The 25,853-nt window shown below is 31.6% G+C and overlaps 4 protein-coding genes across 9 annotated transcripts; 2 read left to right on the forward strand and 2 right to left on the reverse strand.

The window, feature by feature from the left end:
- The first annotated feature begins 2,019 nt into the window (after positions 1 to 2,019).
- Positions 2,020 to 7,803, forward strand: LOC114185154 (magnesium transporter MRS2-1). 3 transcript variants are annotated; one of them, XR_003604754.2, is made up of 7 exons: positions 2,020 to 2,363; positions 2,990 to 3,599; positions 4,648 to 4,776; positions 4,879 to 5,211; positions 5,295 to 5,342; positions 6,384 to 6,677; positions 7,276 to 7,803. XR_003604754.2 is itself a non-coding variant. In XM_028072709.2 (6 exons), exons 2-6 carry the CDS (start codon positions 3,009 to 3,011, stop codon positions 6,612 to 6,614), a joined length of 1,332 nt encoding a protein of 443 aa, XP_027928510.1. In that variant the 5' UTR covers positions 2,020 to 2,363; positions 2,990 to 3,008; the 3' UTR covers positions 6,615 to 6,857. The 3 variants fall into 3 exon arrangements, 1 of the variants encoding a protein (XP_027928510.1); XR_003604755.2 differs by having other exon boundaries at positions 7,279 to 7,803; XM_028072709.2 differs by lacking the exon at positions 7,276 to 7,803 and having other exon boundaries at positions 6,384 to 6,857.
- Positions 7,804 to 10,670: 2,867 nt separating this feature from the next.
- LOC114185566 (shikimate O-hydroxycinnamoyltransferase-like) lies at positions 10,671 to 15,363 on the forward strand. 3 transcript variants are annotated; one of them, XM_028073381.2, is made up of 3 exons: positions 10,671 to 11,171; positions 12,540 to 13,473; positions 15,097 to 15,363. In XM_028073381.2, exons 1-2 carry the CDS (start codon positions 10,764 to 10,766, stop codon positions 13,437 to 13,439), a joined length of 1,308 nt encoding a protein of 435 aa, XP_027929182.2. In that variant the 5' UTR covers positions 10,671 to 10,763; the 3' UTR covers positions 13,440 to 13,473; positions 15,097 to 15,363. The 3 variants fall into 3 exon arrangements, with proteins under 3 accessions (XP_027929182.2, XP_027929181.2, XP_027929180.2); XM_028073380.2 differs by having other exon boundaries at positions 15,106 to 15,363; XM_028073379.2 differs by lacking the exon at positions 15,097 to 15,363 and having other exon boundaries at positions 12,540 to 13,734.
- On the reverse strand, positions 14,098 to 14,673 carry LOC114185567 (uncharacterized). Its single transcript, XM_085674021.1, has 2 exons — positions 14,522 to 14,673; positions 14,098 to 14,393 (listed from the first exon to the last, which is right to left on the reverse strand). Exons 1-2 carry the CDS (start codon positions 14,666 to 14,668, stop codon positions 14,199 to 14,201), a joined length of 342 nt encoding a protein of 113 aa, XP_085530147.1. The 5' UTR covers positions 14,669 to 14,673; the 3' UTR covers positions 14,098 to 14,198.
- A 4,261-nt stretch (positions 15,364 to 19,624) lies between the features above and the next one.
- Positions 19,625 to 23,371, reverse strand: LOC114183721 (putative leucine-rich repeat receptor-like serine/threonine-protein kinase At2g24130). Of its 2 annotated transcripts, XM_028070838.2 has the most exons (3): positions 21,350 to 23,368; positions 20,435 to 21,244; positions 19,625 to 20,332 (listed from the first exon to the last, which is right to left on the reverse strand). In XM_028070838.2, the coding sequence occupies exons 1-3, from the start codon at positions 22,956 to 22,958 to the stop codon at positions 19,917 to 19,919; spliced, it is 2,835 nt and encodes a 944-aa protein (XP_027926639.2). In that variant the 5' UTR covers positions 22,959 to 23,368; the 3' UTR covers positions 19,625 to 19,916. The 2 variants fall into 2 exon arrangements, with proteins under 2 accessions (XP_027926639.2, XP_027926638.2); XM_028070837.2 differs by having other exon boundaries at positions 20,435 to 23,371.
- Between the last annotated feature and the right edge of the window lie 2,482 nt (positions 23,372 to 25,853).

Raw genomic sequence — 25,853 nt, forward strand, 5'->3', positions numbered from 1 at the left:
TTAATGATGTAGTTATTAAACAATATAGTCATACTTTTTCATTATATCTTTATATCGTAATATATCGTCATATCGTTATATCATCATATTGTCATAATATTATATCATCATATTATTATATTGTCATATCATCATATTATTATATTATCATATCATCATATTATTATATCGTTATATTATCTTATCATTATATAATATAGTATTATCATTATATCATCATATATTCATATTATGATATCATTATATTGTCATACCTAACTAAAATAAATATATACTATTTAATATCTTAAATGTTGAAATCGCTTTTCATCTTTTCTTACAAATCATTAAAATGTATTACGAATAATTAATGAAAATAATAATAATTAAGTTACAATTCACAATACAGTAAATATCTTATAATTCTTAAAGTACTTTGCTAAAATAAATTTAAATTGACCTTATTTTAACTTTTTATTATCTTTTATCAAAGACAAAACTCCTCTAATTATACTACATAGATGAATATTGCTAATAAAGTAATTTTCGAAAAATATAACCAACTTATATAATATACAAATAATATATAAGTAAGGTAAATCTCATATAACAAGTCTGTTTTATAAAATTTAATTAAATTTAAAATTAATGTTTTTTATATGGTATTATAATTATATATTAGAGTTTATTCTAATAAAGTGGAGATATATATCGAAGATTTCACATTAACTGATTATATACAATTTATATGTATGTAAATACATTTTAATCATTTTAATTTATAAGATTGAGTTAAATATAAAATCTATTTCATGCGTATTAATCCGTTAACAGTTTTGATATTAACATTTCTCTTAACTATCATAATTATGTAATTAAACCTCATAAATAGAAAGGTATTATTTTAATCTATTAAACTAGGAACTTTATTATTATTATATGAAATTATTAAAATTATAATTCAAAACAAAACATATGAGTAAAGTTTCCACATTAAAAATGTGAATGCAGTTATAGTCCAAAACAAAAAACGAGGAATCCAATTATGGTCCAAGAGGCAACACATATCAAAGCACCTTATCCTTTTTCGGACTCTTTCGATGCTGCATCACTATCATGCTGGGAGTATACTTTCCCTTTCATTAAATACTTAATTTCAAATTTGTTAATTTTAATCATTCCAAAACTATAATTAATGCTTTTCAAAATTTTATATTTTAAAATTGTTATAAGTTTTTTAAAACAATTAAATTCAAAATTATTACTTTTAATGATTTGAGAAAAGTTATATATACTTTGTAAAAATAACTCATTTAAGAAAAGGGTAGGTATATAATATTTTCATGGGAATAGAAGTTATTGTTTAAATAGCTTTTTAATTTTTTTTTAAATGATTAAATATCAGCAAAATATATTTATAGGAATATCATGTCTAAATATAATATTCCGTAAACAATTTTAACTCCTGATAACAAAATACTCAACTTCATCCGAAAATAGTTGAGTTAATTTGCAGTTTCAAAGGTATATAATATCATGTGTCGAGTTTTATATTTTCAGCAATTATGCAGGATATTTTTTTTTTTCAGAAATGGAAATTCGATATTAAAGTTGCTTTCATTGTTAATGAAAAAAAATATTGAATATTAATTAAAAATTCCAAATCCAGGCCAATTAAGGAATATAAAGGTGTATAAGAATTACTCATTAACTAATAATATAAAAATTGTATACATTTTTAACGGATGTATTAATTTTGGGTGACACTCACTTAGTTGTTTATATATTGTTGAAATTTTATTTAGCAAATTCAATCATAATTTTATACTGGCAACCACGCTAGATTCAGCATAAAACTAAAAGAAATAATATGTTAATAATTTATTATATGAATGTGCATAACTAATTTTTATTACATTTTTTCACGTTGTGACATATTAAGTTAATTACTTTTGGAATAATAATAATAATAATAATAATAATAATCAGTAAATTATTAATTATAATCACAAGATTACTTGAGTTCTGTTTCTGTGGCTTGTTGTTATCTTCTTCTGCGCAGTGTCTGAAGGTGTGACGAACTTCACACACACACACACACACACCGCGGACACAAAAACACTACGGACTTCGCTCTGAACTATTTTTCTTCATAATTCGGCGCTAATCAATCCCAGTTTCTCTCTATTTCATGTATTTCCCCAACTCTAATTCAAGGGCTTTGATCTTCTTACTTTTCCCCCTTCTTCTGTTTCGAGTTTCTTCGGTAAAAAGCCCTTTCTTGTCGGTTTTCCCGCATAATTTAAGATAGATTACCTTGTCGGATTTGTTGCGAATCTCGGCAATTATCCGATTTCTGTTGAAGTAAAGTCGGAAAGTCGGAGGTATGATTCTTCCTTGTATAAAGTCTATGAATGCCTTGTGGTGTGAAGATTTTGACTTGTTCTTTAAAAAACGCGTGATTTTTTATTTTTGCTATGTCTTTTATCATCGGATGACATATGTAGAATAGATGCTTTGTTTGGGGTATGATATACATGTGTTATTCCAATAGTATCAGGTGGCTGGACTCGTTATTTTCCGAAACCTGGATATTTCCTTTTGATAGAATAAGTTAATAATCGTACTCTAGTGCATAGTATTTGTATTGGTAACTTAATTGATTACTTCATCATGAGATGTGCTTCTCTGAGATAGCTAGTGAAGACTGTTGTGCAGTTATGATGTGGCCAAAGCCAACTTGTAAGGGGTCAATTAGGGCATGAGCCTCGTCCTCCCACTATCTTGTAGTTGTGTGAGACTTCTATTATTGTTCAGACCATGATGTCATTGAATATACTGTGGGAGATTCCTAATTGATGCACTCTTCATCTGTTGGGGCCACAAATATGTTGAGAGATTGACGTGTGTCTAGATAGATCAATACTATCCATCATGAGTGATAATTTGTTTGTATAATATTGTTGGAATCAGTGGGTGGTTAAAGCTCTTTTCTCACATGTGCTTTCAGTTATTGGTGAAACTTCACAATGGCAGATCTCAAGGAGAGGCTGCTACCACCAAAACCTGCTTCGGCTCTTAATGTAAGAGAGGTTGCCAATCGACCATCTGCCTCTGGAAGGCATGCTTTCCAAGGGGTGGATGTTCTGGGGCTAAAGAAGCGAGGCCAAGGTCTCCGATCATGGATTCGTGTTGACACATCTGGAAACTCTCAAGCCATTGAAGTAGACAAGTTTACCATGATGCGACGTTGTGATCTACCTGCTCGTGATCTTCGCCTACTTGATCCTTTGTTTGTCTACCCATCAACAATCCTTGGCAGGGAAAAAGCTATTGTTGTAAATCTGGAGCAGATACGGTGTATCATTACAGCAGATGAAGTTCTTCTCTTGAATTCCCTTGATAGTTATGTATTGCACTATGTAATGGAGCTACAACGACGGTTGACAGCAAATGGGGTAGGCGAGGTTTGGCAATCAGAGGGTTCTGACGTGAACCGAAGGAGGGGAAGTAGGAGTTTTGATAATGTATTTAACAACTCTTCCCCTGATTATTTACCTTTCGAGTTCAGGGCTCTTGAAGTTGCCCTGGAGGCGGCTTGCACATTTCTTGATTCTCAGGTTCGTAGAAGTACATGTTTATGTTAGAGACTAACAAATTCTGATTTTTTTTTTTTTAATTTAAATTGTTCTTCATTTCTTTTTTTCTTTGGTTGCTATCAACAGAGATCTTGTACTTCTGTAGGATAGTCTGCATGATAACATTGAGTTTCTGTCAATATTAATCTTCGCCATATGGGGGAAGTATGACCATGTTAAGGTTGAGTGAACTTGTTGGTAATTGTTTTTTTTTTATCTGGACCTGCTGATTAAGGCCGAACTGCCCTTTTCTGGTAACAGTTTGCTAAGTCTTTAGTTTAGAATGTTCTGTAGGAAATATTTTTAGAGAAAGCCAGTATGTACCACCTATACAACTTAAATTGGATGAATATCGCAGTTGTTTCCTGTTGGCATTAAAAGATTTGGTTATTGAAATTTCCTCCCACCTCCAACTTCATAATCCCTTATTTGACCTTTAATGTAAACACTTGTCTCTAGATCCTATTGTTGAGAAAGTTGTAGGAGGATCACTTGGCTATGCAGTAATTGGATGATTTCAATTTGATGTATCATATAGCTTATGTGGTTTGTTGGTGGTAAATTTGTATGGGTGTTACTTACAAGTGAGAACTAAGGAAAATTAAATATGAAACTGTGCATTTCTTCGTGAGTTTCTACATGTTAATGTTAGGTTCATTGTGGTGGAAAGTGGGAAACAGTAGTTGACAGTAGATACAGTCGAGATATGCATATTATTGTATGCCAAGGAGGTCAACCGTAGATAATATGTAATTGTTAAGAGGTATGATGAAAAGTTATTTAAGGCAACAGTATTACCTCCACTTTCTTCACATGGTCTTCATTGATATTGAAAAAATTATTTGATATGGCAGCATTAATCAAGTGATTGCATAATTGTTCAAAACTCAAATTCTTTCATATTGTATTCAAACATAATTCTTGATCCATGTGCTTGTGTAGAATATTTTCTTCTTTGATATTCCTGTTCATTTGGTTTGGATAAATTACTCTGTAAAAATTGAATTTCTGTTCTGGCCATTTACAAAAGGCAGCAGAGTTAGAAATTGAAGCTTATCCCTTGTTGGACGAACTGACATCAAAGATCAGTACTCTAAATTTGGAACGGGTTCGTCGATTGAAAAGCAGACTTGTTGCCTTGACCAGGAGGGTTCAGAAGGTGATGCTGGTTTATATTTCCTTCTTTCCACTTTTTATTGGAAGTAACAGTTACCATATTTTCTGTCTTATTAGTATTTGCTTTGCAAATGCATATATTCAGGTTAGAGATGAAATAGAGCAGCTTATGGACGATGATGGTGACATGGCTGAAATGTATCTTACTGAGAAGAAAAGACGGATGGAGTTGTCATTTTATGGAGATCAATCTATGGTTGGATATAAATCAGTTGATGGTGCATCCATTTCTGCCCCGGTTTCTCCTGTGTCATCACCTCCTGATTCTCGAAAGCTTGAAAAGAGCTTCAGTATTGCTAGAAGTCGACATGAGAGCATGCGAAGTTCTGAAACTACTACGGAAAGTATAGAGGAACTTGAGATGTTGCTGGAAGCATACTTTGTTGTCATTGACAGCACTCTAAACAAGTTGACATCGGTAAACACTGTTGTATGCACCAACCCTTTTCTTTCTGGTTTCAGACAGTTTACCAACCACTATTTCCTGCTTTTTTGTTTCAGTTGAAAGAATACATTGATGACACAGAAGATTTCATAAACATCCAACTGGTTTGTTTTCTTTTCGTGGGGTTTATGCCAATTTTGTTTATCCTAGTTTGGTCGTGTTTCTATGTCTGATCATATATATGCAAGTGCAAATTACGGAACATGTTTACTAAAACTCACAATGGGGAGAGGTCGGAGTATTTTGAATTTTGTTGCCCTAAGATTGTTGGCGAATGGGACAATAGCTTCTTATTTCCTCAGTGAAAGTTGTGTATCTTACATTTCATGGGAAGAGAAATTAGTTTCTTCAATAACCACCAATTTCCATTTCATTTTTTCCATTTTTAGTTTTTCACCTTTTAAGTTCTATAAATCTATTCTATTTTCTGAAATTACAAAGTGCCTCTGAAACATGTTCATGGGATCATATTTTAGGCATGATATTCTTGGGGAATGTGATCACTGTGGCAATATAAATATGTAACTTGAAACAAACTCCCCCGTAGTATTTCTGATTATCATGCTGTAGGGCTCTAGAAGAACAAAAACGATTCGACACTTTGTTTTGATGAATTTCTTCACAAACACTTACAGGAAAACAAAAAATTAAAAGGAAAAGTAAGCTAAATTTATCCATAAATTAAAATTAGCTATTGCATGAGCTAATTTATAGATTTTTTCTGATATAAACTTCTTAATTTTTTTTTTTTACTTATGCATATGCTAATTTTTTTTTTCTACTAAGTGTTTAGGAAAGCTTACCTAAACAGACCTTATTTTAATGGTTTAATTACTTTTTTAATCTTTATAGTTGTAAATACTTTATCTTTTGGTCCTAATACTTAAGAAGTTATTCGTTTACTTCCTACACAATTGTAATTCCTTTTAGTCTCTCTACATATCATGTTTAATCTCTTTTAGCCCCTGACGTCTAAAGTCATAGGGTTTAAAATATATATATATATATATATATATATATATATATATATAATAGTTAATTTTGAGGCGTAAATATTACAAGGTAAAGTTTGTTGATGAACAGTAGGGATCAATGAGTAATTTAACCTATTTTAATTTAGAATAACTCTACTTTTTTCCTCACAGGATAATGTGCGGAATCAGCTTATCCAGTTCGAGCTTTTACTCACAACTGCTACATTTGTGGTTGCCATTTTTGGAGTGGTAGCGGGAATATTTGGGATGAATTTTGAAATTGCATTATTCAATGTCCCCTCTGCTTTCCAGTGGGTCCTTATAATAACAGGAATTTGTGGAGTATTTATATTTTCTGCATTCGTGTGGTTCTTCAAGTACAGAAGACTCATGCCCCTATAGAAAGCTATACCACCATGAAGAAGATTAAATAATTGCGTCCTCTCTACCAATGTTTCATGTTTGGTATGCAATCATAGCATTCAAAAGGAAAGCCGGCTCTTACACAGAGCTATTCTTTCAATTCAATTTTGTATCAGGTTTTAGGCTATTTATCATGACAATCTGATTCGGTAATGTCATGTCTATATTTATGGACAGAATTATTAGTTAGAATACCTGAATGGACAAAACATCTTTATTTTACCGCTATCATCTTGGGTTGAGAGGGTCGAAGGAAGTAAAAGTTATGGTTATGTTTGATGTTAGATATATTTTTATGTTTAATATGATAATTAAGTATTGGGTTTAAATAAGATTACATGAAAATTAAGTAAATCAAACTTTGAATTAACATAAAATTTGAAGGAAACAGATAAATGATGTGATACTACAATTTTATTGGATAAAGTAGCTCTCCTTGTTATTCTTGAGTTGATATGTATACCTCATCTGCCAACTTTGTTACATTGCACTATTTGTCGTAATGTTTAACATCCTTAATCCTTAAACATTACGTCTCTTGGAGGGCAAAGGTACCTGAAGTCCTCTAAGTTCTGCTCTGGTTATTATGAGTGAAAACTTGGGAAAACAACTGCTAACACAGTTCATTGTTTATTGACAGAAGATGGAACTGGCTTTTCACCAACTTGGATTATTTACGGAAGATTTCAATTCATATGTAAGGGTTAATATCCATTGTTTCCTCTCATTGCCTCTTCAGTGTCTGTTTCATGACATTCCTACACTTGGCTTGCATTATATTCTCCTCTCAAATTGCCCATCACAATCAAATACCAACTTAAATGAAATGGTTGTTGTGCTGTCATCATAGTATATAAATTCTGCAAAAACTGTTATCCAAGTAAACCCCATTTCAGGAGCTCCACATTATTAGTCCAATTCCAAGTCTCATATATGTTATTGATACTTACTAGCGGGAAATCCAGCTTCATGATTTAAGAAAAATACAATATATTAATTATAATGGTTAAATAAAACGTAGTGAGTAGTTACATAAATATATAGGTAGTTTTTGAAGTGTGTATTTACTTTTAGATCATTTATTTTTATTTCCATTGTAAAGTATAGTTAAGATAAAATAGCAATATGAAATGAATGTATCAGAAGAAAAGAATTTCTTTATAGATCATTATAGATCATAGATAGTTGTTTAATATATATATTTATAGTCATTTAAATATTTAAACTTAACTTTTGTATTCACAGAAAATTATTTCATAATATTGCTTATATTTTAAGGAAACACATTTGTTTATGTCTAATAGAACTACAAAATCATTAAATATTTTTTGTAAATGTCTGATATTTTAGGACAAATTTTGCAGATAAGAATAAGATTTAAGGGCCGAATAGTTAAACAATAAATTGTTGTGGTTGGGTGAGTGGTTGCAGCCATCTAGAAAGTGATGGGAAAGTAGTTTGACAAAACTCAGATTCACCAAATTTAACATCAAGTATCGCAAACTTGTTATAACATCTTTAATGCCTATAAACCGTGATAAGTCATAATATTGATGTACGTGGGACCCAATCCCGTTGAACTTAAACCCTAAAATCGGTGCAAACCCTACTCTTATTTATCACCTCTCCTTCCCATTCTCTTAACTAATTCATTTATAATCATCCCTAAAACTTTACACTTAACCAAAAGGGTTATTTTTAAAGTTTAATAATCAAACGTGTTACGTGTGGGATTACTAAAATAATGTATTATATTTTCTAAATATGGATAAAAAATAACATCTCTTTTTTTAGTTGAGTTGGCAAAATGTCTCATTCATTCATTGTCTACAATCACATTGATAGTGACAGAGTTAAATTAAATAATATTTTTACAACTAAAATTATATTTTTGTGTGTTTTTGTAATTATTTAATTATATTGATTTTTTTTTCAAAGAAAACTAAGAATTATATTTTAGTGACTATCAACATAAATTTTCTCTTTCAAAACACTTCATTTTAGTGTGATATGGATTCTAATTAATGTAATTATCAATATTATTATAATTTATTACGAAATAAACCATCTCTTATCCTTAAAAATATGTAAAGTTTTCAATTCTTTTTTGTATTTTCTATTTTCTGTGAATCAAAATAAGTGGTATAGATCTTTATTATTGACTTAAAACCATCACATTGAAGATCATTTTCAATATATTTGTCATTTTTTTTTTTGTTTCTGCTATTCCTAAGCCATCATGTTTGTCAACCATGATGTTTACTTCATTCAATGTAAAGTCTCATTTATCTATCTATATCAAAGTTATATCAACAAAAAGACTTAAATATATTTATATTTAGCTTGATGGAAGTAGAAAGAGTCTTGCTTAGAGAAAACCTTATGTATCAAATTTAGTGATAGAGGACGTAAAACAAATTTAACCACAGTTGAATGTTAAAGTTAACCACAAATTTAACCAAAATGATACTTAACATTTATAGTTAATTTTAAAAAAAAAAAATCAAGGTTTATTCTTCCATTACATACTCATTGTCTTTAAACATGATAAAATCCATTATAGTTGATCAATATTGCATATCATCACTTATATCTTGTCCTATTGGATAAAAAAAAAACTAAAATACTTGTTTGTTGAACCTCTTCATGCCAATAACAAGTATGTTAAATAGTACAATTTATAAAAAAAAATATTATTTTTACAAAAATTTGAAGAAGTATCTCCAACTATACATAAAAGTTTCAATATTTTCTGTGTTATATGTCAATATAGTAATTTAAAAAGAGATTGGGCAACTCAAGTATCTCACACGAAATCCCGAGAATAATAAGTAACTTAGGAAACACTTAACCTTCCATATCTAATTGTAAATCATATTTATTTTGAAAATTTGTGTTGTTAATAGGACAAGGTTTTATAATACTTTTCCTTATTATTTAATTTTGGCATTTTCACAATTTTTTATTAAACTTATTCCTACTTATTATATCATATAATTTAAAATGTTAAATCCAATCTACTAATTTCCCACTTCTACCTCAACACCTTAGTCAAACCTCTCCCATTTCTTTCCACATTGACGCATCACTTTCTTCATTCATTAACAGTACTGCACCGCTCCTAGCATCACCAATATCTAATTAGTTAATTAATATATTTAATTAAATAAATTTAAAACTATTAATTTGACACGTTAAACCATCTATAACAATATATAAATATATAAAGATGATTTTTTCTTTTGTATCCACATTTCATAATATCAATTATACCATTTACAATATAATTATTTCTTAAATTTTATAAAATTAATGATTATTTTTAACTATTTTTATAAAACGGATTATCTATTTTTCTTTTTTTTATTTATCAATCATTATTCTCTCTATTCATTTTATTTTATTTTTAATAAATATACATTTATTTTATATATTAACTTAATAACATTACACTATTATCACCTACTAATATAATATCATTTATATTTAAAAAATACGTATACATGCACTTGTATTTATATAATAATCAATGATATAAATTTATAATTTATACACATGATAGTAATATAAGTTTATATCATTGAAATAAAGTAATATAAAATTACATTTTAACTTATTTTATTTTTATTTAATTTTTTTTAGATATAAAATCATTTTGTCATAAGATAAAGTTATCAAATTTAATCTTTAAAACTTATTTCTTTTAAAGATAATGATATTTTGATATCAATCTTTTTTTTATACTATTATCCTTCACTATTATTTACTTTTTCTTTATTCTAAAAATATAAAAAATAATTTTTATTAAAGACTATTTTCCCAATAATATGTCATGGTGTCAGATATTTTTTTTTTCTTTCTTAAAAATTCATTAAGAAAATACAGTATCTTTACCAACTAGTGGAAGGGATAATGACGTGGCGGAAGGGTAAAGGTTGAATTTGGTGAGTGGGTCCGATCCATCCAACATTGCTTAATTTTGCATTGCATTGCATTGCTTCGGTTTGCATTGTCAAGTTTAAAAGCAAGTTAGAGCCACCAAATCCCATCCCACCCACACCATCAAACTTTTCAACACTCTTTTCAGGAATTAATTCTGCATTCTGGTTTTTTGGAGGGAGCACAGATATGCTGATCAACGTTAAGCAATCCACCATGGTGCGCCCGGCGGAGGAGACGCCGCCCAAGGCGCTGTGGAATTCCAACGTCGATTTGGTGGTGCCAAACTTCCACACGCCCAGCGTCTATTTCTACAGGCCAAACGGTGCCTCCAATTTCTTCGACACAACCGTTATGAAGGAGGCTCTCAGCAAGGCCCTCGTCCCTTTCTATCCTATGGCCGCCCGCCTCCGCCGCGACGATGACGGTCGCGTCGAGCTTTTCTGCGACGGTCAGGGAGTTCTCTTCGTCGAGGCTGACACCACCGCCGCCATCGACGACTTCGGCGACTTCTCACCCACCCTTGAGCTCCGGCAGCTCATCCCCGCCGTGGATTATTCTGCCGGGATCGAAACTTATCCGCTCTTAGTTCTTCAGGTCCGTTTTCTTTTCTCTGTTACTTCTTCATTCACACTTTACACGCTCCTTTCCCCACAGTTCTATTGTTTTCTTCTGATCCAAGCTTGACGTTGATATCAAGGTTTAGTTTATTCATGAGTTTTGCCTTTACCGGATACACACCTACACCTTCACCCACACCCATTTATATAAACAATAATACTCTCGTAACACTCATTTTTTTATCTACCTAAAATCATTTTTTTTATTAAGATAGCATTTATTATTTTAAAAAACAGGATTACAAATTATTTTACCAAAATACTGTAGATTATTCTGAAATGCTTTCCAAGTAATTAATTATAGTTTGTTTCGAATATTTAAACCTGTTTGTTGAAAAATTACGTGACTTTGGAACGAATATATGTCTGTTACATATTAGACATATATATGATTAAAACTTATATGCCTCATTTTACATTACATCTACTACTTAATTAAATAAAACTAACTCTGGATTAAAAGACATACATGAATAATGTATGATTTAGGTTTGCATTGTCTTAAACACACCATTGATAAATCAAAATAAATATTTATTATTCGTTATATTTTAAAATAATTTTAGTATAAATAAATATATTAATTAATTTATGTACCATCTTTTAAATATATAAACAAAACAATGGTGGGATAATACATGCCGGAGAATACTGCCTAAATTGTAGAGACGAAAGCAGAAATATGGTATTATAAATAATCAATTGCATTAAAACTTGTCGCCAAAATGTATAGTCGTAAGTCCTAATATATTATGTACTTTAAATATTTATAAACTTGCAAGTACTTCCTGATATTAAAAATCGAAAAAAAAAAACTTTGAAAATGATGTTACTCGCTAAAGAGAAGTGGGAATCCACGTGAGAAGCATGGATTTGGTTGGGCCCGAGTTAACTATTTTACCTTTATGAAAAAATTAGTAGCATACGGTTAATCGATAGCGTTCCAACCACTCACCTGTAATTAGATACCGGGAATTATTACTCTCACACCAATTCTTTTTTACACATATTTTATTTTAATTGTTTTTTATAAATAAAAGTAATATTTTTTATTATTATAAAAGTGAACCTTTTTAATGATTAAAATATTCTTAAAAATGAATTTTCCGTGTAAGTAATATAAAAAAAATATTTACCTTAGATATTACTGGCAGCAATTCGATGTTCTAAAATTTGTGTAAAATATGATATAAAAAATATCCTTTTTATTTAGATTAAATTACATCGACTGACATCCCATGATGTTTTGAGATCACATACATAATTTTCATGTTTGTATGTTTTCAGCGTTTGCAATTTTGTATTATTTTTGAAACATCTGAGAAGATGAGAAAAATATTTACAGGTAACATATTTCAAATGTGGAGGGGTGTCATTAGGTGTTGGTATGCAACACCACGTAGCAGATGGGGCATCGGGTCTTCACTTCATCAATGCATGGTCCGATGTTGCTCGTGGCTTGAATATTTCCCTCCCTCCGTTCATCGACAGGACACTGCTCCGTGCCCGAGATCCACCTCGTCCTGTTTTTGATCACATCGAATACAAGCCTGCACCACCCATGAACACTCCCCTGCAACCCCAAAAACCAGGCTCTGATGCCGCCGCCACCGCCGTCTCCACTTTCAAATTGACCCGCCACCAACTCAACACCCTCAAGGCCAAGTCCAGAGAGGATGGAAACTCAATCAGCTATAGCTCTTACGAGATGCTGGCTGGTCATGTATGGAGAAGCGTGTGCAAGGCAAGAGCACTCCCTCATGACCAAGAAACAAAATTGTATATTGCAACTGATGGAAGGTCAAGGCTGCAACCCCCCCTTCCCCCTGGTTACTTTGGCAATGTCATCTTCACCACCACTCCTGTAGCAGTCGCCGGCGATCTCATGTCAAAACCAACATGGTATGCTGCCAGCAGAATCCACGATGCATTGATGCGAATGGACAACGAATATTTGAGATCAGCTCTTGATTATCTAGAGCTTCAGCCTGATCTAAAAGCTCTTGTTCGTGGATCACATACTTTTCGGTGTCCCAACCTTGGCATCACCAGCTGGGTAAGGCTTCCGATCCATGATGCTGACTTTGGTTGGGGAAGACCCATTTTCATGGGACCTGGTGGGATCGCCTACGAGGGGCTTTCTTTCATTATTCCCAGCTCAACAAATGATGGCACCATGTCTGTGGCAATCGCTCTTCCTCCTGACCGAATGAAAGTGTTTCAGGATTTGTTTTATGACTTTTGAACTCTCGCTTCAATTTGCCCCCATCGATTCTAAGGTGATGTTTTACTTCTTACTTCAATTTAAGTATTTTTGTTTTTTTTTTCATAAACTCTATGAATATATCCAGTTATACAATTTGATAATAGACTGCATTCGCAAAGCACGATAATCCGTAAATATGAATGAACTTGGAAACAAGGACACCTTCGTATTATCCATTTGATGTCACATGTATGTATCTGTCAAACATTTGTGTGTCAGTGCAATCCCATAATTGACTGACTGCATTTACCAATGCTATGTGTATTTTTCTCTATATTCTTATGGTGAATTTAAGTTCACTTTGAGTTGAGTAACATAAAATGAAGAAGGTCCTTGAATGTATTAGTTTAAGATGAGAGATGGAGGTGGTATCATTCTAATAAGTGGATTTGACTCAGAGGCATCAGCAACCCATGTATACTTTCAACTTTCAACATTTGAAATCCAAAATTTGCGGCGGATAAAGCACTTCAAATTAATCCATTTTATTAATGATTTGGCTGTGTAAGTTGTAATCGTGTGGTGGAAACATTTGACTGTTTAAGCATCCATTAAGACAAGATTACAAGTTCATAGAGATGTGCTGATAAAGGGATTAACGTACTATATCGAAACTAATCTGAGTGAATAATGAAGGTTATTTAATATAAAATGCAGAGTGACCATAGTCATTATTGTGTTTTCCGATATCATGGTATAGAGACTCAAACATTTGGCATATGTTAGAGGAAGTAGAAATTAAGAAAATAATGGTAGGTATGAAATGAGGCATGCACATAGAGTTGAGATGCAGGGTAATAAAGAAGATGCAGCAGAGCTGTGGGTTGGGCGGTGATTAACATCTTGTCCCCCGGTAGCTCCTTTTCCTTTCTGTGTTTTTGAGCCATGAGATACATCTATGTCCTTCCTTAGTGCTTTCGTTGCGATTCCATGCTTCTCTGCAGTTGCAAATACTAGTACTAATAAATATGTAGGAAAAAGATGCACAGTTTACTTACGGAAATAATAAATAATATGATGATGCTCTTGTTTGAAACATTAATCAACTCTCTCTTACCCACTTGATCCTGTGTTAGCACAATGTTGCTCTTGGAGGGGTTTGCGTTTGCAACTGTCTGTTCTGAACTGAAATTTCTGTCAAAATCTGAACTTGAAATGGCTTGAATACATGAAAGGAAGAGGAGAAACGTAAGAAATTTTGTCTCCATGGGTGAGCTTGTTAAAGGGATGGGGGAGTTGATGTTTTCTCTACACTTATATACTTCCTTTTCCTTCCATCAATGGAGAACGATCTAGATCTAGGGAATATGTTTTAACCAGTTTTAAAGAAACAACTTTTTCTGAATAAACATTGTACTCTATTATACGACATAATTGATTACTAATTTTATATGCATAAATGAATATTCATGGGTAGAAAATGTTAGATTTTTTCATACATGAACATGAACAGGCCGTCCTTAAAAATGATGTATGAGAAAAAGAAGGCTGCTAAATCTGAATCTTCTTCTTACACGCATATTTTAAGATAATGTGTGTATAGAAAATGTAGACCCTTTTTTTTTTTTTAATAAATTAAGGTCTCAGTTATTTTGTTAAATAATTAGTAAATATTGTGTTATGTGATTGCTGGAAGGGGAAGCAGAGTGCTGCAGAGGTCTCTTCTACCTCTTTGCTTTGCATCAGATGCTTGCTGTGTTCAAAGTAGCATGTTGAGATAACATCTGGTGCACTTTTCTGAGTCATCCATGATATTAAAGTCAGTTTCTTTTGATAAGATTGTTGAAACAATGTGAGCATGTAAAAGTGCTCCCAACATTCTCAATTACATGTCAAAGCTTAGTAATATATTACACAGTTATTCTCCTTTTTCTCATCGCATGGTAATGTCAGATTGCTTCAATTCTGTTTTTGTATGCTATCTGCATATAGATCTTTTAAATGTAAACAAGTGAAGTCATTTGAAATAGTTTTAGTTTAAATGTAAACTTACTTATATATTATGACGAATAAAGGAGCATAAACAACCTGTTGTTAGTTTTCCACGACATTAGGAAAATAGTTATAATGATTTTTTAAATTCTACTTGTTCTTATTATGTTGTTTCTATTATTGTCATGAATAAAATAATTAGTTTTTTAAAAAATAATTAAGGATAAAACTGAAATAACGAAATGTGAACACAAAAGAGGATATCCTCTTTATATATTATTATATTGCTATATTTAATTTGGAGAAAAACATTATGTTTCAATTGTTTAAGAGAACCTTACGATTGTGGTATTATGCTGAAAAAACTTTTGGGTGTGACACTTTTTACGTACAAAGGGACTCTCCATTTGTTCTATATTAATTAATTATGAAAGTGTAAAATTTTCCTTCCTTTAAATTTTCTCCTTTTTTACGAGGTGTTTTAAAATTCAACACAATTGAAGAATAGTTCAGTTCGATTCGATTTGGTTTGATTTGGTTCGATTCGATTTGGTTCGGTTCGGTTTGGTTCAGTTCAGTCCGGTGCGATTCGGTTCGGTTCAGTCCGGTTCGGTTCGGTCTGGTTCGATTTGGTTAAGTTCAATAAAGAATATATAATGAATTTTTAAAGTAGTTGTTAATTATAAAATTAGAAAACTAAAATATGTACATAAGAGAAGTTTTTAAAACAACGGTTGAAGACAAAAGAGATTTTTAGACACAAAAGAATAACGAAATGTGGACACAAAAGAAAATATCCTCTTTGTATATTGTCATGGATAAAATAATTAGTTTTTAAAATAATAATTAAGGATAAAATTGGAATAACGAAATGTGAACACAAAAGAGGATATCCTCTTTATATACTTTTTATATATTGTTATATTGCTATATTTAACTTGGGGAAAAACATTATGTTGCAATTCTTTAAGAGGACCTTACGATTGTGGTGTTGGTGCTGAAAAAACTTCTATGTGTAACATTTTTTAAGCACATTACAAAGTGTGTAAATTTTTGCTCTATATTAATTAATTATGAAAGTGTAAAATTTTTCTTTAAATTTCGTCATTTTTTTCAATGTGTGTTAAAATTCAGCACAATTGAAAAGTAGTTCAGTTCGATTTGATTTGATTTTGTTTGGTTCGGTTTGGTTCGGTTCGGTTCGGTCTGATTTGGTTCGGTTTGGTCCGGTTCGATTCAGTCCATTCCGGTTCGGTTCGATCCGGTTTGGGTCGGTCTGGTTCGATTTTGTTCAGTTCAAAAAATAATATATAATGAATTTTTAAAATAGTTGTTAATTATAAAATTAGAAAAATAAAATATATACATAAGAGAAGTTTTTAAAACAACGGTTAAAGACAAAAGAGATTTTTAGACATAAAAGAATAATGAAATGTGGAGAAAAAAGATGATATCGTCTTTATATATTGTCATGGATAAAATAATTAGTTTTTAAAATAATAATTAAGGATAAAACTGGAATAGCGAAATGTGAACACAAAAGAGGATATCCTCTTTATATATTGTTATATTGCTATATTTAATTTGGGAAAAAACATTATGTTTCAATTCTTTAAGAGGACCTTAGGATTGTGGTGTTGGTGCTGAAAATTTTTTTGGGTGTAATATCTTTTACGCACGTTATAAAGCGACTCTCTTTTTGCTCTATATTAATTAATTATGAAAGTGTAAAATTTTTCTTTAAATTTTCTCATTTTTTTCGAGGTGTGTTAAAATTCAGAATAATTGAAAAGTAGTTCAGTTCGATTTGGTTCGGTTCGGTTTGGCTCGGTTTGGTTTGATTCGGTTCGGTTTGGTTCGGTCCGGTTTGATTCGATCTGGTCCGGTTTGGTTCGGTCTGGTTTGGTTTGGTTCGGTTCGGTCTGATTTGGTTCGATTTGGTCTGGTCCAATTCGGTTTGGTCCGGTTCGATTTAGTCCATTCCAGTTCGGTTCAATTCGATCCGGTTTGGGTCGGTCTGGTTCGATTTTGTTCAGTTCAATAAAGAATACATAATGAATTTTTAAAGTAGTTGTTAATTATAAAATTAGAAAAATAAAATATGTACATAAGGAAAGTTTTTAAAACAACGATTAAAGACAAAAGAGATTTTTAGACACAAAAGAATAACAAAATGTGGACAAGAAAGAGGATATCCTCTTTATATATTGTTATGGATAAAATAATTAGTTTTTAAAATAATAATTAAGGATAAAAGTGGAAAAATATTATGTTTCAATTGTTTAAGAGGGACCTTCCGATTGTGATGTTGGTGCTGAAAAAACTTTTGGGTGTGACAGTTTTTACGCACATTACAAAGCGACTCTCTATTTGCTCTATATTAATTAATTATGAAAGTGTAAAAGTTTCCTTTAAATTTTCTCCTTTTTTACGGGGTGTTTTAAAATTCAGCATAATTGAAGAGTAGTTCAGTTTAGTTCGGTTCGATTTGGTTTGATTTGATTAAGTTCGATTTGGTTCGGTTCGGTTCGATCCGATTTGGTTCAATCTGGTTCAATTTGGTTCAGTTCAATAAAGAATATATAATGAATTTTTAAAATAGTTGTTAATTATAAAATTAGAAAAATAAAATATATAAATAAAATAAATTTTTAAAAAAACGATTGAAGACAAAATAGATTTTTAGACACAAAAGAATAACGAAATGTGGATACAAAAGAGGATATCCTCTGTATATATTGTCATGGATAAAATAATTAGTTTTTAAAATAATAATTAAGAATAAAACTGGAATAACTAAATGTGAACACAAAAGAAAATATCCTCTTTATATATTGTTATATTGCTATATTTAATTTGGGGAAAGACACTATGTTTCAATTCTTTAAGGACCTTATGATTGTGGTGTTGGTGCTGAAAAAGCTTTTGGGTGTGACATTTTTTACGCACATTACAAAACGACTCTCCATTTGTTCTATATTAATTAATTATCAAAGTGTAAAACTTTCCTTTAAATTTTCTCATTTTTATCGATGTGTTTTAAAATTCAGCACAATTGAAAAGTAGTTCAGTTCGGTTTGTTTTGGTTTGATTTGGTTTGATTCGGTTTGGTTTGGTTTGGTCTGGTCCGGTCTGGTTCGATTTGGTCTGGTCCGATTTGGTTCAGTTCAACTCGGTCCATTCAGTTCGGTTCGGTTCGGCTCAGTCCGATTTGTTTCGGTCTGGTTCGATTTTGTTCAATTCAATGTATAATGAATTTTTAAAATAGTTGTTAATTATAAAATTAGAAAAATAAAATATGTACATAAGAGAAATTTTTAAAACAACGGTTAAAAACAAAAGAAATTTTTAGACACAAAAAAATAACGAAATATGAACAAAAAAGATGATATCTTCTTTTTATATTGTCATGGATAAAATAATTAGTTTTTAAAATTTTGATTTAAAACTTAAACAAAATAAATAATTATTTTTTTTTTAAAATTTGTTGAAAGGAAAATTAAAAAAGAAATATGTACACCGATTTTAAAATAATTGTTAAAGACAATTTTTCTTTTAAAATAAAGATTAAAGATAATTTTTTCATTAAATAATTAATTTTTAAGATAATAATTAAGAATAAAACTAAAATAACGAAATATAGATAAAAAAATGATATTTCTTTATATATTGTTATAAATAAAAATTTATTTTTTCTTTCGAAAACAAAAACATAAACCGGAGAGAAATTTATGTTTATTATTATGACTGGCATTCCAGACTATTTACTTACGTTGAGTTGCATTATTTCCGATTTCCGATTTCAAATGTTTTCTCTGGGGATTTTGAAACAATTATTAAATAAAAAATATTGAGAAAAATACATATTTTAATTACCTTTAATCTCAATTTCTAAATGATGAGAAAATAATGAAATTGAGATGGAAGTGAGACTAATGTAGTTGGTAACAACAAAAGTGGGTGACAAGTATATTTCTAAAACTTAATAATGATACAATCACATGTGAGACTATATAATTAAAGAGAATTTTGCGAAGCTTAAAGATGAACATCAAGTCACAAATAGCATAAAGGACCAGCAACAAGAAGAAGATAAAACTGAGGAAATCCATAGACATCATTAAAAAAATCTGTTACAAAACGACACGTTATATAATACAGATCACGAATGATAGATAGTACTACGTAGAAAGTTAGTTGAATGATTGAAGTTGGTTATATCATGGACATATATAAAGTATTGATTTTGCACTCTGTTCTTGAATCATGGTTTACCCATAAGTGTTACAGTTAGGTTCATTAGGATAGTCTGAAATACAACACCAACGAGAATTGAGTCCAATCATATAAAGTATTAATATCACTCTTAACACAAAACCTTAAAACAATAAATTTATGGATCTTTATTCTTATACAGTGCTCTACGTTCTCATTTCTGGTCAATGTAGAATTTAGACTCACGCTTGGATTTCTAACAACTGTTACCATAATTTAGAAATTCAGAAATAAGATCTGCCATTGGGCTCAGCAGTCACCAGCTATTGTGGAAGATGAAATTCCTAGAGAAGAGGCAAAAGTTGCTGCTGTGTCCCCATTAAGGTATCTCTTGAGACGATCTAAGTCATCTGCTGCATCAAGCATGGTTGGTCTTGTCGAAGGTGACTCTTGTGTGCAGAGAAGTCCCAACTCGATTAACTCCGAAATAGCAACTTCCCACATCTTTCTAACCTCTTGGGATTCATCTCTTGAGGCTCTCACCAAAGCAGGATCTACCACTTTTTCCACCCTTCCATGAAAATGAACCTTCACCCATTTCTGCAGACTTAACCCACCAACAAACAACTCATCTATTGGTCTTCTTCTAGTCACCATCTCAAGAACTAGAATGCCAAAGCTATAGACATCTCCCTTGACAGATGAATTGGAACCAAATCCATATTCTGCATCAGAAATCATGGATGACTTATTATTTGAACTAGTGGAAAATATTATCAGAAATCATGGATGCTTAATTTTGCAAGATACACAGATTAATTAATTACCTGGTGCAATGTATCCAATAGATCCAAAAAGCAAATTTGCACTGGAGTTGCACATGTTATCAGTAGCCCCAACTCCAGCACTCATAAGCAGCCTTGCAACCCCAAAATCAGAGACAAGAGCTGTCATGTCATCATTGAGGAGACAATTGCTTGGTTTTAGATCACAGTGTATGACTCTGACAGGAGAATGATGATGCAAATAGGCCATCCCTTCAGCTATGTCACTGCAAATATTCACCCTCTGGACAATACTCAATTCTGATGATCCAGAAGAAGGATAGAGGCGACTCTCCAAGCTGCCATTGGCCATATAAGGTAGAACAAGAGCCTTAAAATCTGGTAGGCTACATGCTGTGATAATCCTTATAAGATTCCTGTGTCTAATTCTCTTCAGAACTTGGCATTCTCTGTTGAAGCTCTTGGTAGAGTTTCCAGATTGCAAATGCAGCACCTTTACTGCTATTGGTGTCCCATCCGCGAGAACACCTCTATAGACATGTCCATAACTACCTGATCCAACGAGTCTCTGATTGTCAAATCCTCCAGTGGCATCTGATAGTTCCTTGTACGTGATTCTTGGGAAGTTACTAATCAACTCTGCTCTACCTGCATTTTTGCTTGCCTCAGTCCTCTGAGAGCTGATGATTGCTTTAAGATGCTTGCATCCAATTACACAGCAAATTATTGACAACAAGGTTGATACCAAGATCACCAAAATCAATATAGTCAATAACAAACGACCATGAATCCATCTTCTCCTTTGAGAGCACAAAGATATGCCTTCAATCGTCCCACAGAGTTTTGGATTCCCTAAGAATGACAAGTTTGAAACTGAATTAAAGATACCACCAGATGGAATCTTTCCTTGCAGATTGTTAAATGATAAATTGAGAAAAGTGAGCGTTTCAATTTTACCAAGTTTTGCTGGTATCAATCCAGATAATTGATTTCGTGAAACATCAAAAGATTCAAGGTTCCTCAGATCACCCAGGGACTGAGGGATCTCCCCTTGAAGAAAGTTGTTTGAAAAGTTAATCATTGAAACAGCAATGCATCCTGATATCTGAGGGAAGATACTTCCAGTGAGGTAGTTCGACGAAAGATCTATCTCCTGAACCTTCTCTAATTTGCTGAGCTCAATTGGCAGGTCACCTTCAAGGTGGTTATGAGAAACATTTATGAAAATTCTGATCTCACGCAAGCCTGCCAATTTCAGTGGGATGCTTCCTGTTAATCTATTGTGGGATAAATCAAGCCTATACAGATTACTGCACCGTCCCAATGTGGGAGGTATTGTTCCTGAGAGAAGGTTATTGTTGAGAAACAATGAATTTAGTCTAACCAAATCTCCCAAACTGTCTGGAATCCTACCTGAGAATTGGTTATGTGACAGATCCAATAGACCCAGATTGAGACACTCGCCTATTGCTTCTGGAATTGGAATTTTGAAATGGTTGTGTGACAAGAAAAGTTGTTCCAACCTCGGCAATCTGAATATATCTGAAGATACAGTTCCATTCAGAAGATTGGATGTTAAATTTAGAATGAAAAGCCTTGAAAGGCTGGCTAAGCCACGAGGGATTGATCCAAAAATTTGGTTTTCCTGCAATAGCAGGGTTCTTAGGTTGTTGAGTTGGCTGGGGAGAGTATCGGTGAACCTTCCTCCAAGGCCCATCCCCGCCAATTCAAGCTCCTCTAGATTACTGTTGTTTCTGAGAGCAGTGAAAAATGGATCAAGATTGGTGTTGCTATCATGGCTTACCATGTTGTTGTATGATAAATGAAGGTAAAGGAGATAAGGCCAGTTGGTAACAAACTTAGCAGGTAATTCGCCAGATAGATAATTGTACTCCACATCTAAATGCTGAAGCGATAGATTGGTGAGCGAGAGTGGAAGCTGCCCAGTGAATTGATTATTGTATAAACTGATACTCCACAGGATTTTGCAGTTTCCAATCTCTTCCGGGATTTGACCACTCAACGAGTTGCTGGAGAAGTCCACAACATTTAGCAGAGTGCAGTTGGAAAAGAGAGATGAAGGAAGCGAACCTGATATGTTATTTTCCTTAATGACCAGAATGTTGAGCTTGGAAAGCATGGAAAAGGAGTCTGGTATTGAGCCATGCAAATTATTGCCCTCAATGATGATGCTGTGAATGCGTCTGAGGTTGGAAAATTCACGGGGAATAATACCAAATAGGTGACTTCGAACTATCTCAAGGTTGTGCAGTCCAGTGAGATTAGAAAGAACAGGTGAAAGGAGCCCCACAAGAGCTTTATCATATAGGATTAGTCGTATAACACGATTATGGGATCTGTCACATTCAACACCTGTGAAGTTGCACACAGGAACAGCTTCAACCCAGTTTGCAAGTGAGGAAAATGGGTCTGATACGATTGTTTTTCTGAATTCCAGAAGCGCAGCTTTATCAGTGAGTAAAGAATGAGAAGGGTGGAGGTGGTGGTGCAAGGAGTGACCAAATGTTACAAGTAAAAGGAGGAACAAGGTTTGTAAGAAAACCATGTTGATGATGTAAGAAAACCATAAAATCTGGTTTTTCTGGCAATAACAATGCAAGATTGGAGAGTTGAAGAATGCTCTGGCATAGTGGAAAACTTTGAAGAAATGCGATGATGATTTGAAGAAAAATCCATGATTGGAGATGAGTGGATTCTCAACTGAGTTAAGCGTCAATTGGTAATGGATGAAGATGGAGATGATCTCAACTCACATTTCCAACGCAGCGTGCAATCTTTGCTTCTGCTTTCAACAGTGGCGCACTCACACACACACCCCTCCAGTAGAAATTTTAAATTGCAAAAATGGCTGCGAAGCACCCAGAAATATTAAATGAAAGAGCAGATTTTTTTTTTTTTTCCTTTTGTGCAAAGCAATGCGTTTGTCACAAACGTCACATAGCAACGTATGCAAACTAAGTTGACAATCTTAGGAAAATGTCTAAGCAATTGCTTGGTTTCACTGTGTTCAGTGGGATTCGTACAAGAACACAAAACCTCGATCGTAACGTGGTTGGATAGGTCAACTCAGTGTCGTGTAAGTTTTACGGACTCACTAAATTACCTATTTTTGCATTTGTTTTTCTTTAATTTAGTATTTAATAAATTATAAAATTTTAGTTTAAATTCTTATAAAAATGTTTATTCTTCCCTTGTCTTTAATATTATATACTATATCTTCTAGGTCACATAAGATGAAAACAACACATCGATATCAAATTTTTCTTAAAACATTATTTACCATAACGAGACAACTTTACTTGGAACAAATATACGATTCTTCACTCACATCGTATTTTGTTCATCTCATTGGTCAACGACAATAATCATCAATTCTTATAATATTTATTGACATATATATTATTGTATCATTAAAGTAGTTATAACTTTTGGGTGTCATAATTTTTTTGTTTCTTTCTTTATATATAGTGACACTAAGTTTGTAATCGTGAATTTTTGAAAATATTTTTTATTTATTTTTGTATTCGTGCAATAAAATGTTTGTATAGGTGACTATATATTTTGTGTTAGTATTTTTATGTTATTTCTCTTTTATATTTTTATAATATATTGATTTTGACATGTTAAAAGCTCTTATAATATATTTAAAAATAAAAAAGAATAGTATATTTTAAAAACATAAAAAATATAATTTAAATTTTATATTATCAATCTTTGATATAAAAAATAGCAGAATTTTTGAAATAACGCTAAATTTTTTATTAGCTGTTCAATTAAAAAAAATGTTTAGATACAAAAGATTCTTTAACGTAATATTCTGACCTTAAGTCTAAGAAATATTATTATTAGGGTTAATCATTACATTAGAGGAGTCCATCATCACATTTGAGGGATCAATCACTACATTCGATACATTGTTATTTTAAAGTTTAAAATTCTATCAAAGTTTTATTCTAAAACTCTTAAATAATATAAGATCAAACCATGTAAGACTATGAAATCTATCAAAACATGAGTTACAAATTGTAGTACAGGAAATTTGCCGAATCCACATCCTAGTAGTATATTCTAAGGAGAGTCCATGCGTACGTGGTTCCTATGATGTTGGTGTTTGTTCATTAATTATGGCACACAACAACTGAACTATTGAATAAGAAAGGGTTTGTTTAAGAAACATTTTTATAACTATTCCCATTGTTTAGTTGGGTTAAAGGTTTTGGTTGCCTAATAGATGAGGTAAACAATACCATGTTTGTTTATCGCATAGATTTAGTATAACTTATAGTGTCATCGTCATTTATTACTTTGCTACCTGCTTCTTCTAATCCAAACGCAAAAGACCACAACCTTATGCGTGGGATGCCATTTTAATAACATGCATTACAACCCTTTCCTATACATACAATATGAGTGGGGCATCTTCAAATATTTTCTAAATTTTATTTCAATATAACATATATATATATATATATATATATATATATATATATATATATTTAAGTAATGTAGCTCGTATAAAATCACTGGATTTAGACTTCACGAGATCATAAAATATTAAAAATCCTATATTTAAGTTATCTACCATAATATATTTTACTCTTTTAATAGTGATATAATTATTTTTATCAATATTGGTAATTTAAAAAAAAATGAAACTGAGTAAATAGAAATAAAAGAGAGAAGATTGACATGAAAAGACAATTAAGAAGATTAAAAATAAAATAATTTAATATAATTGAGACCAGATATTTTAGTTGGTTGAAGATGTGATAATGCATGTGTCAATGTACATTCAGATGAATATACTATTGTGAATGTCATATTGGAGAATGAAGTAAATTTGTATATTTTAATTTATAATGCATGAATGTATTACTTATTCTTTTAAGTGGAGAAGGACTAATTATAGAAATGGAATAAAAACGACATAAAAATTATACGAAAGAAAGTAAACATATCCTAAGCTATAAAACTCCTCCAAGTTAAAGGAAATTCAATAGGTTAATAAGAAATGTCTCGAGTATAAATTTTATAAATAGAAAAAATAATTAAAAAAGAAAGCTTTATTAAGTAATCAATAAAAATCTCCTTACAAAAATTGATAAATATTTTATCTATAATATGAAAATAAATTACAAATATTACATGTAATTAATAGCTTAAAAAGAAATCAAACTTAAATACCTAAATATTTGTATCAATTCATATTATACACTAAACAAATAACTTGCATCATAATAAATACTACATATACGTCACCCCTTTTAGACAAATTTTATATTACCAAACACGGTATAGACAAACCAGCAAACAACCTTGTACGCAACAATTCTTCAAGTTGTTCTTTAGATTTCATCTAATCCTTTGTAGTAAGGAGAATATACATATATAATATTAGAATAAAAAGAAGGGGTCAGTGAATACTTGGAATTTTTTTTAT

The sequence above is a fragment of the Vigna unguiculata genome, chromosome 5, assembly GCF_037176805.1.
Source record: "Vigna unguiculata cultivar grain cowpea cultivar isolate G323 ecotype 2 chromosome 5, ASM3717680v1, whole genome shotgun sequence".
Taxonomy (NCBI): Eukaryota; Viridiplantae; Streptophyta; class Magnoliopsida; order Fabales; family Fabaceae; genus Vigna; species Vigna unguiculata.

Excerpts from the sequence above, each read along its gene's own strand:
- LOC114185154 (XM_028072709.2), top strand. The coding sequence starts at position 3,009 with ATGGCAGATCTCAAGGAGAGGCTGCTACCACCAAAACCTGCTTCGGCT. Across the intron at positions 4,777-4,878 it reads TGACCAGGAGGGTTCAGAAG|GTTAGAGATGAAATAGAGCA; the intron begins GTGATGCTGGTT and ends GCATATATTCAG. Across the intron at positions 5,212-5,294 it reads CTCTAAACAAGTTGACATCG|TTGAAAGAATACATTGATGA; the intron begins GTAAACACTGTT and ends TTTTTGTTTCAG.
- LOC114183721 (XM_028070837.2), bottom strand. The coding sequence starts at position 22,958 with ATGGTTTTCTTACAAACCTTGTTCCTCCTTTTACTTGTAACATTTGGT. Across the intron at positions 20,333-20,434 it reads TATTGGATACATTGCACCAG|AATATGGATTTGGTTCCAAT; the intron begins GTAATTAATTAA and ends TTTCTGATGCAG.
- LOC114185567 (XM_085674021.1), bottom strand. The coding sequence starts at position 14,668 with ATGGAGACAAAATTTCTTACGTTTCTCCTCTTCCTTTCATGTATTCAA. Across the intron at positions 14,394-14,521 it reads TTGTGCTAACACAGGATCAA|CATGGAATCGCAACGAAAGC; the intron begins GTGGGTAAGAGA and ends ACTGCAGAGAAG.
- LOC114185566 (XM_028073381.2), top strand. The coding sequence starts at position 10,764 with ATGCTGATCAACGTTAAGCAATCCACCATGGTGCGCCCGGCGGAGGAG. Across the intron at positions 11,172-12,539 it reads ATCCGCTCTTAGTTCTTCAG|GTAACATATTTCAAATGTGG; the intron begins GTCCGTTTTCTT and ends AAATATTTACAG.